Here is a 12,601-nt window from a genome sequence, read left to right as displayed (position 1 = left end):
TAAACATTTTCTTGTTTTATTGTATTCTGTTTCTCCGTTTTTGTTACATGGGCTGGGGCCGGGAATCGAACCGAGGTCCTCCGGCATAGCAGGCAAGCACTTTGCCCGCTGAGCCACCGCGGCCCGCCCACCCCCCCCCCCCAAATCATTTTAATAAAATAATTTCTGTCTCAAGCTCTGCTTCTAGGAAACCCAACCTAAAACATACACTGATTCTGGGTTTCTTTCTTCCTGTCATGTGGAAGAAACTCTCCTCTTGCTCAAGACCAATGTGCTCTGAAAACTGCCCTTTCCTGACTGGCTCTGTCATCTGTCCCCTCTTTGTCCTTCAGATTTATCTCTTTCCATAGTCTCTTTCCCTTAAGAACATATATATATATATATATATATATATATATATATATATATATATATATATATTACAAATCCTGCTGACAGAAAAGATCTGTAGTGCGCAACTTACACATAATTACAAAATATACAATACTCCTTATTGTAAAGCCCATGTCACCAATAAATTGTCCCAGAATATTTTTGTTGACTGTTGAAAACTCTTGTATCCATAGCCAACCTATGTTTGCAACTAATAAATGAATTTAATTCTGATATGAATGTTTGTGATATTTACGTTTATATTTTAAGGAGTAAGACCAAATAAAACAATGAAGACAGAAGTCAGATTTTTATTTGTTCGATAATGAAATAAATTATTTATTTGCTGAATCAGATAATAGTTTTTGACTAGAAGAATATTTCCTCAATTTTTTGCTTTTCACAATGTAACAGCTATAGACCCAATACACTATTAAATTTAATCTACATTATTAACATAGATTCTCAATCATTTTCTTATTTCTCGACACTCAACAGTAAATTAAGCCTGATTTGTAGCATTTGCTTTTTCTGTGGTGTAAATACTCTCATCAGAGCAAATTACAAGCTACCAACATGGCATCACTGAATGTGGAGTTGGAAAAGATGTATAATAATTTGCCATTATATAGTGTTTCTCCCACAGAGGTAAGACATACTTTTAAACAATCTCAAGAGCATTGACAATAGATAAATATAGCAACATAAGAAATTACAATTTTAAGTATTTCGCTGCCTTTGTTTTTATATAGTTAAATTGTAACTTTATACAATTTTAATAATGGCTGGGTTTAACAACTGGCTCATAAAATTCCTGAAAACTTAACAATTGGCTCTTATGATCAAGTACATACAGGCTCCTGCCACCAGTGTGGTGGTGAGGTCTGAGCAAGATGTAATGTATAGGTAGTAGTTAAAATCAGAGATATGGATGAGGGAATATATTCAGTAAGATGTATTAGCTAGGGTTCGTTAGAGAAACAGAATCAGCAGGAAATAACCATAGATATAAAATTTATAAAAGCGTCTCACGTAACCATGGGAATGTAGAGCCCGAGGTCTGTAGGGCAGGCCACAAGCTGGCAATGCCAATGAAGTTTCTCAATGAACTCTCAGGAGAGGCTGGCTGGAAAACCATAGGAATGGAAGAGTCCAAAATCAGGCAGGCTGTGAAGCTGACAACTCCAATTAAGAGTCTGGACAAACTCTATAGGAGAGGCTTGCTGGCTGAAGCAAGAAGAGAGCTGTCTCTTCTGAATCCTCCTTAAAAGACTTTCAGTGCTTAGATTAAGCATCACTCATTAAAGAAGACACTCTCCTTGACTGATTACAAATGCAATCAGCTGTGGATGTAGCTGACGTAATCATGATTTAAGTCCATGAAATGTCCTCATAGTAACAGACAGCCCAGCACTTGCCCAACCAGACAAACGGGCATCACTACCTGGCCAAACTGACATGTGAACCTAATAATGATAGAAGAGAAGAGAAGGTATAGCTGAGGTTGAAACCCTGGATGAAACCAAAATGTAAAAGGCAGGCAGTCAAAAGTAAGCATGGGGAGAAGACAAGAAACAACAGATGGAGAGGTTGAAATGGAGTCAAGAGAGAAGGCTGTCAGGGAAGCAAAGGGAGAAGAGTGATTTAAGGAGGGGGAGTAGTCAACAGTATGAAATGAAAGCAGGAAATGATAACAAGGAATGAAAATGATGCATTCATGTGTGGCATCATTTGTTCATGTAACATTTAGTGAGAATTCACATTTGCTGAGGACCCTGCGGGGTGTTTGCTTACTAAGTGTATTAAAGCGCGACCTTTCAGCCTTACTTTATGCTGAAGCCCAAAATAGCACACACTCCAAAATGAGGTGCTAGCCCATTTAAGCAGGATTTGTGAAAGAGGTGGCTAAGATTTTGAGCCCAACATTTTAGAGGAGTAAAGTTAAAGTGATGTGAGAATGGGAATTTCTTTGCAGAGAGTTTTTTGAGGTTGTAAGTGATATCTCCATGTATATTTCCCTCACTTTGAGCCCAGGATGCCACCCAGAACTACACCGAAATATCCCACCTGAAATTCTTTGGGGTACACAGTAGACTGCTGTCTGACTCACTCTAGAATAATCTTACATGTTAGAAGCAGGCTGAAGTTGTCTGCAGCCACAGTGTAGAAGGCTCAATCTGAGAAGATAATGTGCTGTTTGTAACAGCAGGATACAGGAAACCTAACATAGAAGCCTCAGCCTGGGAATTTTGCAATGCAATGTATCCTGCCTCAAAGTCCTCTGCCAAAGGGCTAGACAACCTTAGCAGAAAGGTTGGTGGTGTGTTTTTGGATGCAGAGATCCAGGGTAGAAAACAGGCAGCAGACGGAATTCTCGGGATTAGTATTTGACACAGTGACCCAGTATTAAATATTCTTCCCTTAGTTTCTGTTAACAATTTTACCTGGTTCTCCTACCTCCTGATTTCTCTCATTGTTTCACCTATTCCTATCTATCTATCCACTTCCCCAGATGCCTAGATCTCCAAGGATTTACTCTTTTCAAGCTACATGAACTTTCAAGCTACATGAACTCATCCATGCACATGGTTTCAAATATGACTCAAAGCTCTCTAGCTCCAGTCCCTGTCTCCTTGATTCTGTACTTAAGACTTGCAATTGTCTATAAGCAGGACCAAATTAGGTATCTCATAGGCCATCAAACTTGAACCCCTCATCTCCCCTCTAAAATCTTAAAAATACATTTTTACCACAAAAACTAGCAACTCTGGAGTGCACAGGTGGTTCAGTGGTAGAATGTTCACCTTTCATTCAGGAGACTCAGGTTTGATTTCTAACCAAGTACCAAAAAAACAAAAACAAAAAACCTAGCAACTCTGCTGCTAGATATTTACCCAAGAGAAATAAAACATACAGAAACACAAAGACTTTGTAAACAAATGTTCATAGCAGTATTATTCATAATAGCCTAAAACGGGAAAAAATGCAAACGTCCATCAACTTAGAAATGGAAGAGCAAAATGTAGTATGTCCATTACAATGAAATACTATACTGCAATCAAAAGGGGAAAACTAAACTGATATAAACAATATGAATGAATCTCAAAATTATCATGCTATTGGAAAAACTCAAACAAAAGACTACACATACTGGATGACTCCTTCCGGATGTAATATCAGCCTCATCTCAAAAACCCTCTGCCTAGCAACTCCTGACATCACTGCCAGATGTAAAAACTCGTCTTCTTCTTGCTAGCCCTCTACCCAGTAACTCATTATCTCACATCACACCACTTCATTCTCGCCCCGATTGGCCCGACCTTCATTGCAACACCCATTCCACTCACCAATCACCGCATCCCCCGATCCCCCCTCCCTATTTCCACCACCGCGCTATATAACCCCCTGCACTTCCGCTAATAAACGTTCGATGTGTGCACGTCCACTCGTTCCCGCGACTGTTACCGTCGCGCGCCCTCCAGACCTTCGAGCCCCCGGGGCTGCAAGGTGGATCGCGACCACCCCAGCACCCCCACTCGCCGGGAGGAAGACCCCAAGCGGGAAAGCGAGAAAGCTGCCCCGCAGTTGGCGCCCAAACAGGGACCTCCTCTACTCATCTCCTCTCCGGCCCCATTCACTGCCGCTTGCAAGGTAAGGGCCCCAACCTCAGCGGCCCCAAAGTCCTCTCTCCTGAGGACAGTCTTACTTCCTCCCCGTTTTTTCTTTCTCGCCGCTCGCCACACTTAAACCCGGCGACCGGCCCCAGCAGCAACCTAGCTGCCTTGCCCCGTCTTCACCCTGTCTCTAATACCATATGCTCTACTCGCTTTTATTAGTTTTTTCTATAGCCCTAGTTTTTGCCATTATACTGGCAGAAATTGCCCCAACAAACTGAACAATGCCCTTCAACTCAATCCCCCTAAATCTAGCAACCTCGAGGCTAACAAAGAAACCCCTACCAAAGATGGTGAACTTCCGCCTTCTTCCCCAACCAAAAACAGGAAGTCTTTTGTTCGGCTTTACCCCACCCTCTCGCCTTCTGAGGCACCACTTCCTCTTTCCGCGCCACCGGTAGACGGGAAATGCCCCCCTCCCAACTCCGCTAAGGAAAACGCCCACCCGCCATCTTGCGCCTCCGCTCCGCCCTGTCCACCATTTTATAATACCATCTCATCCACTCCACCCAGCCCCTTGGCCACCCGCCGCGCCAACTGCAAACGCCCCGGATGCTGCCAATCCCTGGAACACCACCACCAGCTCCGCATGGGGAGCAAGCCCCAAACCCCTTGCTCATACCAACCCCTTCGCGCATGCGCTGCCTCCCCCCCAAATGCCGGCCTCTTGTTTCCCCTTAAACATCCAGGCCACTCCCCAACGCCCTCTCCCATGGTACCCCTTTGATGCCAGTGAAGTCAAACGGCTTCGCAAAGCCGTAAAGGAGGACAGCCTCACCAGCCCGTACGCCATCCACCTCATAGAAGAGCTATCCCAACAATTATGTACCCCCTTTGACTGGATCTCGCTAGCGCGAGCCATTCTCACCCCCGGTCAATATGTTGACTGGCGGGCCCATTTCCACTCGGAAATAGAAAAGCAAATCATAGCCAACCATGCCGCCGGAATTACCATCCCGGCAGATGCCTACGCGGGGACAGGCCCTTACGCCCTCCCTGCTCAACACACGCAGGCCCCGGCAGGCTTCTAGCTCCAATTAAGAGAATTAGCTCTGCGAGCTTTCCGTACATGCTCTGCTGCTAAGCCTGAGAAATTTACCAAACTCACTCAAAATAAAGAGGAGGATTTCACCTCCTTCGTCTCCTGGGTCACTGACGCCTGCGAGCACAAACTAAGTGATGAGCAAGCTCAAAAAGCACTAGCCAAAGAGCTCATTTTTGAAGGAGCCCTCCCAGCTTTTAAACAAGCAATCATCCCTATAAAAGAAAAAGGAATAGACAGCTGGATCCTAGCGTGTACCAACATCGATGCTAGCGCTTCCTCCCTAGCCCAGGCCATCGCCACTGCCATGTCCCTCACCTCAGGCTGTTTCAAATGTGGCGAGACTGGCCAGTTTGCCCGAGAATGCCCAACAGCTAACACCCCTTTGCGCGGGCCCCAGCGCAAACCTTCCACACCATGCCCTCGCTGCAACAAGGGCTATCACTGGGCCCGAGACTGCCGCTCTGGCTCTAGGCAGCCGCCTTTAAACTCCAGGGGGGGCATGCCTCAGCCCCACCCCCAAGAAGCGCAGGCCCAAACCAAGCAGGGCCCCAAGCCATAATGTGGGCAGTTCCCATTACACCTCACAAACCCACCCGCGTGCTTAAAATAAATCAGCAGTGGTATACAGGCACTATTGACTCTGGTGCTGAAATATCGTGCCTACCAGCGCGCCTAATGACTCAGTGGAAGGTGGAGGAGGGCCCCTCCGTCATCGGAGCCACGGGCTCCGCCCCCTCTCTACGCGCCGCTCGCCCCTTAAAATGGGAAGATGATGAAGGCCGTTCAGGCACCTTTCGGCCCCTCTTCCTAACTATTATTGACCAAATCCTATGGGGCCGAGACATCCTAGCAGCCACGGGGGCAATTATCACCACTCAGCCCCCCCAGTAATTTGCGCCACTGCTCGCATAACACCTCCCGGTCCTCACCGGGCGACCTCGTTGCAGCCGCCCTCATACATATCAATCTCCTCACATTCGATCGAGAGGGCCTCTCTCCCGTACACAAACACTGGGGACCTTCTCATAGGCCCACGCAAGCACCGCTGGTTCGCTGGCGCGACCCGGCCACTAACACATGGGGAGGCCCAGCCCCCCTCCTCGCCCAAGGGCGCGGGTTTGCTTGTATCTTTTCAGAGAATGCGCCGCAGCCAATCTGGATCCCCAGAAGGAACATCAGGCCCGCCACGGCGGCCGAGCAGGCGCCTTCGCCGCAGAATGAGGAACCTGACACACCAAGCCGCTCGAATGTCCCTATGTGAAAAGTCAGCGCAAAAACCACAGGAGACCGGAGATATGTCTGAAGAACTCCTTCGCCTCTATGCGAGGGCCCGCCGTTCCTGCCCCCTATCCTCCCCTACCCTTGTCCAAGTCCTCATAATCATGCTATCACTTGCCTCCACAAGTCAAGCCGTCGAACTCTGGGCCACAGTGCAAGACCTGCCAGGAGTTCTTTTCCTCACACCGGACAGTCCGTTCTTCCCCACTCTACTTCACTCTTCTTGTTCTCTCGGCCTTCCTTGCAATCCCCACCTTTTGCCTACTCAAGCCCCCCTTAATGTCTCACTCACTCCACCCGCTCCCGCTCTCTTGTTCTTCACCGATATCAATGGCAAAAACTCCAATCTTTCCTCATGCCCCCCTCCATTCATTAACTGCCTCAATATCACCTCTGCCAACATCTCGGAAACCTATCGCCCCACTAACAAAAGCAAAAATTGGACTTCATTAACGCTGCTTGGCGCCTCATGGCCCTCTGCTGAGCACTACCGCCAAAATGGCTCTATGCCATACCTCAACTTAACCTCTTCCCCCACTAATGGCACCAAACCCGCCGGCACATACAGCTCCCCAAAACATCCATATGCCTCACCCCCTGGCGGGCCTTGTTCTACCCCTCACCCGGCTTTGACCCGTGAGCGCAAATCCCTCCCCATCACTCATCTTACTTGGTACAGTTGTCACTTTCCCATCCCCATCCTTTTCGACCATGTTAATAACTCCTCCCTGCCTTTTCTACCCAACTCCTCCTTTGCATTTTATGTTCCCATGATTGGCGTTCAGGCCGGACTAGTCGCCTATGCAACCTCCGTTCCCACCTTCTCAGACATGTTTCTATGCGGGTCTTGGGCATGCCTTAACCTCCGACCCCTCATTTGCCTCGAAAACTGCACAATAACAAACGCAACCATACAGCCATCAGACTTTTCAGCGTCAAAACCATCGCCCTTTAATATAACGCCCGGCCCCAACATTACTATATACACCCACGTTTTCGTTCAACCGCCTTTCGCCTTCTTGCTCTGTCCCTCCCCACCCTTCCAATACTCCTGCTACCTTGCAAATTTCTGGAACATTTCATTCCCCTACGCCTTTCTAGTCCTACAGCCCCGCCTACTCTGGATTCCTGTCAATGTCACCACCTGGGTCGCCCCACAACTCTTTCAGTCCCTGCAGAAACTCTACATAGCAGAGCAAAAAGAGATTTCGGGGTCACCGCTGCCATCACAGCTGCCTTCATCGCGTCCGTGGCCGCCGCCACCACCGCCGCTGTTGCGCTTACTCAAACCTCCACCACCGCCAATGTCCTCGAAAACATCACCCTAACTGCCACCCGCGCCCTCGGCGACCAGGACGCCATCACCCTCCTACAACACCATGCTATCTTCCACCTGCAACACCAAATCGACTTAATGGCGCTAAATATCGAAGCGCTCTACGAACTCGCTTCTTCCACATGTGATGGACGCTACCCCTTCTCCCACCTCTGTATCACCCCAATACCCGTAAATAGGTCTCAACCCCGCCTTACCCTTCGTGATTGGATCTTTACTGCCTATAACGAGTCCTTCTGGAACCGTACCCACCAGCCCCAAACCAAAATTCTTACCCTGCAAGAAACCACCGTCCCTAAACTCTCAACCACCCTTCTCTCCGAGTTAGCAGCAAAATTCTCCTCACTCTTTCAACCTTCCAACCTAATTTTCTATAGTATTCTACTCCTTCTGCTGATTTTACTCATCCTAATTATTGTGTGTTTAGCACGGCGTGTTTCCGCCGACCGGCAAAAAACCCAACTACTCGCTTTTGCTACCCTACAACTAATGAGGGGCACTGCCTGCCCGGAGGAGCGCCGCCAGGCTCAGGTCTGGTTAGCCAGTGTTGCCCACCCTAGGACCTAATCGCCTGGCCAGCAAGGGTCCTCAAGGGAGGTCCGCAAGTATGGGTCGGTACTGCCCTTTGCGAGACCTCAAGGGAGCCTGCTTCCGGCCTAGCCCTTCGGTTGCCCTGTACCTGGCGGAATGCCCTCTCTCCTCCGCTTCTCCTCTAACCTTATCCCTCCTTTTAAATGAAAAAAGGGAGGAATTGCCGGATGTAATATCAGCCTCATCTCAAAAACCCTCTGCCTAGCAACTCCTGACATCACTGCCAGATGTAAAAACTCGTCTTCTTCTTGCTAGCCCTCTACCCAGTAACTCATTATCTCACATCACACCACTTCATTCTCGCCCCGATTGGCCCGACCTTCATTGCAACACCCATTCCACTCACCAATCACCGCATCCCCCGATCCCCCCTCCCTATTTCCACCACCGCGCTATATAAACCCCTGCATTTCCGCTAATAAACGTTCGATGTGTGCACGTCCACTCGTTCCCGCGACTGTTTACCACCGCGCGCCCTCCAGACTTTCAAGCCCCCGGGGCTGCAAAGTGGATCGCGACCACCCCAGCCTCCCCACTCGCCGGGAGGAAGACCCCAAGCAGGAAAGCGAGAAAGCTGCCCCGCAGACTCCAAATATATGAAATTTCAAAAAAAGACAAAAACTACTCTAAGAGAAAGAAGATCAGTAGTTGCTAGAGCCAGCAATGGGAAGAGGGATTGCCTACAAAAGGGCATGAGGTTTATTGTTTTTTTATAAAGATGTCATTTTTCACAGTAAAAAAAAAAAAGTTTTTTAAATAAGAGCATGTTTCTCAGCCCATACACTTTCCAGACCAAGAGACCAACAAAACAAACAAACAAACAAAATTCAACAAATGGTGCGGCAATAATGGGCTACTCACATGGAAAAAGAATGAAATGGGGCCTGGCTATACAGCATGCAAAAAAAAAGGCATGAGGAACATTTTAAAGTGGTGGAAATGTTCTAAAACTGGACTGTTGTGAAGGTCACCGAACCAAATGAATGTGTTAAAACTCATTGAACTTTAAATGGGTGAATTTTTGCTATGTAAATTATACCTCAATAAGGCTTTTTAAAAAAGAAATTGTGGAGTAATATGTAATATACATATTATAACTTAGTTCTTTTACAAACAAAAATATAATATCTGTACATCTGTATGAGTCCAGAGGAAACTGGAAGTATATGCATCATCACATTAATATTGGTTATTTCAGGGGTAAATTAATTATCTTCTTTATATAACTTTAAATTTAAATATAGAAATAATAGATATAAGTGGCTCTACGATATTTTCTTAAAAATAACAAGAAAAAAATTAAAACTAATTGCAGTCTGACTCCAAATTCCATGAGCTTAACCACTCTGCTATATTGACCTTTCATAGACTAAGCATATGTACAAAGGTGCTTACCTCAACAATATTGTAAACAGAAATTGCCAAATGGAAAGTTAAATATTCCACAACAGAGGAATTGAAAAAAAAAGATAGTATATATATATAGCATACCTATTTTTTAAAGATAGATTTATTACAGGCTCTAGTAAACTTTATTAAGTGAGATGAAAATCCATTGTACACTTTTTAAATTTTAACATATATTATAAATCCACTCATCTAAAGCACACATTGATTGTCAAAATAAGACACACTATTATTTTTATATTATCAAAAAAGGAAAAATTCCAATTTCAGAAATATTGAAATGTGAACTAAATGAGTCTGAGGTTAGATAAAATAGAACATAATTAAATTCAAGCTAGGAGGCAGCAATTTTTACTGAAGATAGTTTTTTGATCTAAGTTTCCAAATATGAAGTGACTAAGTATGATTTATCCTTTGCAGTCTGAATTTTCATATACCTTTCTTTCTCCATTGTGGCAAGCTTACTGATGCATTAGGTGAAATAGGAGTGTACAGATCCCTCACATACTTACCAAGGAGCTCTTGCAATCTATTTTGCATAGAAGAGGAGGAATTATTACTAAAAAGTACATACGTCAGGTCAGAAGTCTAGCTCTATGTACCCTGACAGTAAGGGAACTATCTACTAGGGGGCCTTGGAAATTCTTAGAAGTCATAAAACATTAACAGGAAACATGTTTAAGAGGTGGTTTGACTGAACACGGTTGAGTAAATATTATGTATTAAGGAAGGCCATTTGGAATATAACAGAATGTTTGGGGAGGGCTATATAGAAAAAAGGAGAAACACTGGGAAACAGAAGGCACACTGTTGAGGTAGAACTGGCACATAGCCAAGGTTTACAAAAGAGGAGAGGCAGAAGGAAGTTCATGATGGTAAGATCATTATATGTATCATATAGTTGGCTATATTGGGAAAAGAGTGAAATAGCACATGTTTTCCTAGCAAGTTATAGGATTCTAATGGTTTAATTTGGGACACAGCATACAAATAACAGACCAAAGTAAAGAGAGGATTGCTGCCACCAATGTCATCATTCTGACATGCATCCTCATATTTCCATGCATTTTCACAAAAATGTACTCCACCAAGACTGTCTTTCATTAATAGGACAAAGTTAGCTATGTTTACCATTTTATAAACATAAAATGATTGCAATTCTATAATTTATCAAGAAATCATCATTATGACCAGGCAACTACACTCAAACTACTAAAAATGAAAGGTAACCTTATACTACACAGCTTTAATACAAGTTCATAATCTCTTATTCAAATCTCCTGGGGCCAGATGTATACATTTGTGGTATATTATATGGCACCTCCAGTGGAGTCTCAGTCAGATAATTCAAGACTATAAATATTCTTTCCATAGGTTAAACTAGGTTTGCAGACAGACGACCTCAGGTCAGAACAGGATTTTGGAATTGTGGGTAAGGCCTGGACTTTAACCCCTCACTCATGTTTTATTACTTCATTTTCAATATATGAATCTTAAAGCTCTGTGTACATCCCAACCAACATCTGTTATTCTTTCAACCAGTATTTATGGGATGTCCATAAAGATCAGACATTATTTAAAGCATTGAATGACCAGGACAACAAAACAAACTCGTTGCCTTCAGATTGTTGGCAATGAGTTCTTTTGGGCAATGAGAAATTCATAAATGAGCTACCGATAATTTAAGAATTTAGTGTTTGATGGGTTCTAAAAGAGCCAGAGAACAAATCATGGGTCACACACATTTATATTTCCTTATACTAATGTTAAATGTAAGAAGTTTGTAATCAGGATAGAAACTGCCATATACCTCTTTTATTCTATACTCTTAGCAAATATTTGTAATATATAGCATATTTGTAGCCAAATACCCTTTTCCTTTCCTAAAATTGGTTACTTGGATTTTAAAATTTTCTTTTTTTAGTTTTTAAGTCAATTTATAGGTTATATATACATATATGTTTTTAAAGTTTTTGGGTTTTTTTGGTGATCCTTTTTTTATTCTATTATACTAATGCATGCTTTTATCTTAATTTCTTTCAGAATGCTTACTTGTATTTTTTAAGTTATCTGAATTAAATTTTGGTTACTTCATCTAAATTTCAGAGTTCACCCATGGGTGTAAATCTCCCTGGCTACATGGGACAGAACTCCCAGGATAAGCCGGGACCCAGAGTCACGGGAAGCAGAAAAGCATTTTGACCAAAAGGGGGAAGAGAGAAATGAGACAAAATAGTTTCAGTGGCTGAGAGATTACAGTGTCAAGAGGTTATCCTGGAGGTTATTCTTCTGCATTATGAAGATATCCCTTTTTAGTTTATGGTGTATTGGAGTGGCTGGAGGGAAGTATCTGAAAGTGTAGACCTGTGTTCCAGTAGCCTTGATTCTTGAAGACAATTGTATAACAATACAGTTTTTACAATGTGACCATGTGATTGTGAAAACCTTCTGCCTGATGCTTTTATCCAGGATATGGACAGATGAATTAAAAATATATATATATTAGGGGGGAATAAAGGGTAAAAAATTGAGTAGATTGAAATGCTAGTGGTCACTAAGAGGGACAGGTTGGGGTATGAGATGTACGAGATTTTTCTTTTTAATTTTTTTCTGGAGTGTTCTAAAAATGATCATGGTGATGAATATACGACTATGTGATGATATTGTGAGTCAATGATTACAGACCATGCATGGACTGTATGTGTGTGAAGATTTCTCAATAAAAATATTTAAAGAAAATTCTTGAGTTGAATTTATTTTCAGACTTTTTGTTTAGTAAATAAATGCCTTTAAAGCTATCAATTTACTTCTAAGAACTGTTACATCAACATCACATAAGTTTTGATACTGAAAACTTTCATGCTCTAGTGTTCCAAAGATTTTTAAATTTTCATTGTA

The 12,601-nt window shown here is 43.7% G+C and overlaps 1 protein-coding gene across 1 annotated transcript; it reads left to right on the top strand.

Annotated features, from left to right (window-relative positions):
- The first annotated feature begins 5,649 nt into the window (after nucleotides 1–5,649).
- LOC143662428 (endogenous retrovirus group K member 25 Pro protein-like) lies at nucleotides 5,650–5,982 on the top strand. The gene has a single exon (XM_077136097.1). It carries the CDS (start codon nucleotides 5,650–5,652, stop codon nucleotides 5,980–5,982), a length of 333 nt encoding a protein of 110 aa, XP_076992212.1.
- Nucleotides 5,983–12,601: the final 6,619 nt, after the last annotated feature.

The sequence above is a fragment of the Tamandua tetradactyla genome, chromosome 18, assembly GCF_023851605.1.
Source record: "Tamandua tetradactyla isolate mTamTet1 chromosome 18, mTamTet1.pri, whole genome shotgun sequence".
NCBI classification, from domain to species: domain Eukaryota; kingdom Metazoa; phylum Chordata; class Mammalia; order Pilosa; family Myrmecophagidae; genus Tamandua; species Tamandua tetradactyla.
The sequence above is the reverse complement of the archived record's forward strand: the minus strand, read 5'-3'. Positions and strand labels throughout refer to the sequence as shown.

Excerpts from the sequence above, each read along its gene's own strand:
- LOC143662428 (XM_077136097.1), top strand. The coding sequence starts at position 5,650 with ATGTGGGCAGTTCCCATTACACCTCACAAACCCACCCGCGTGCTTAAA.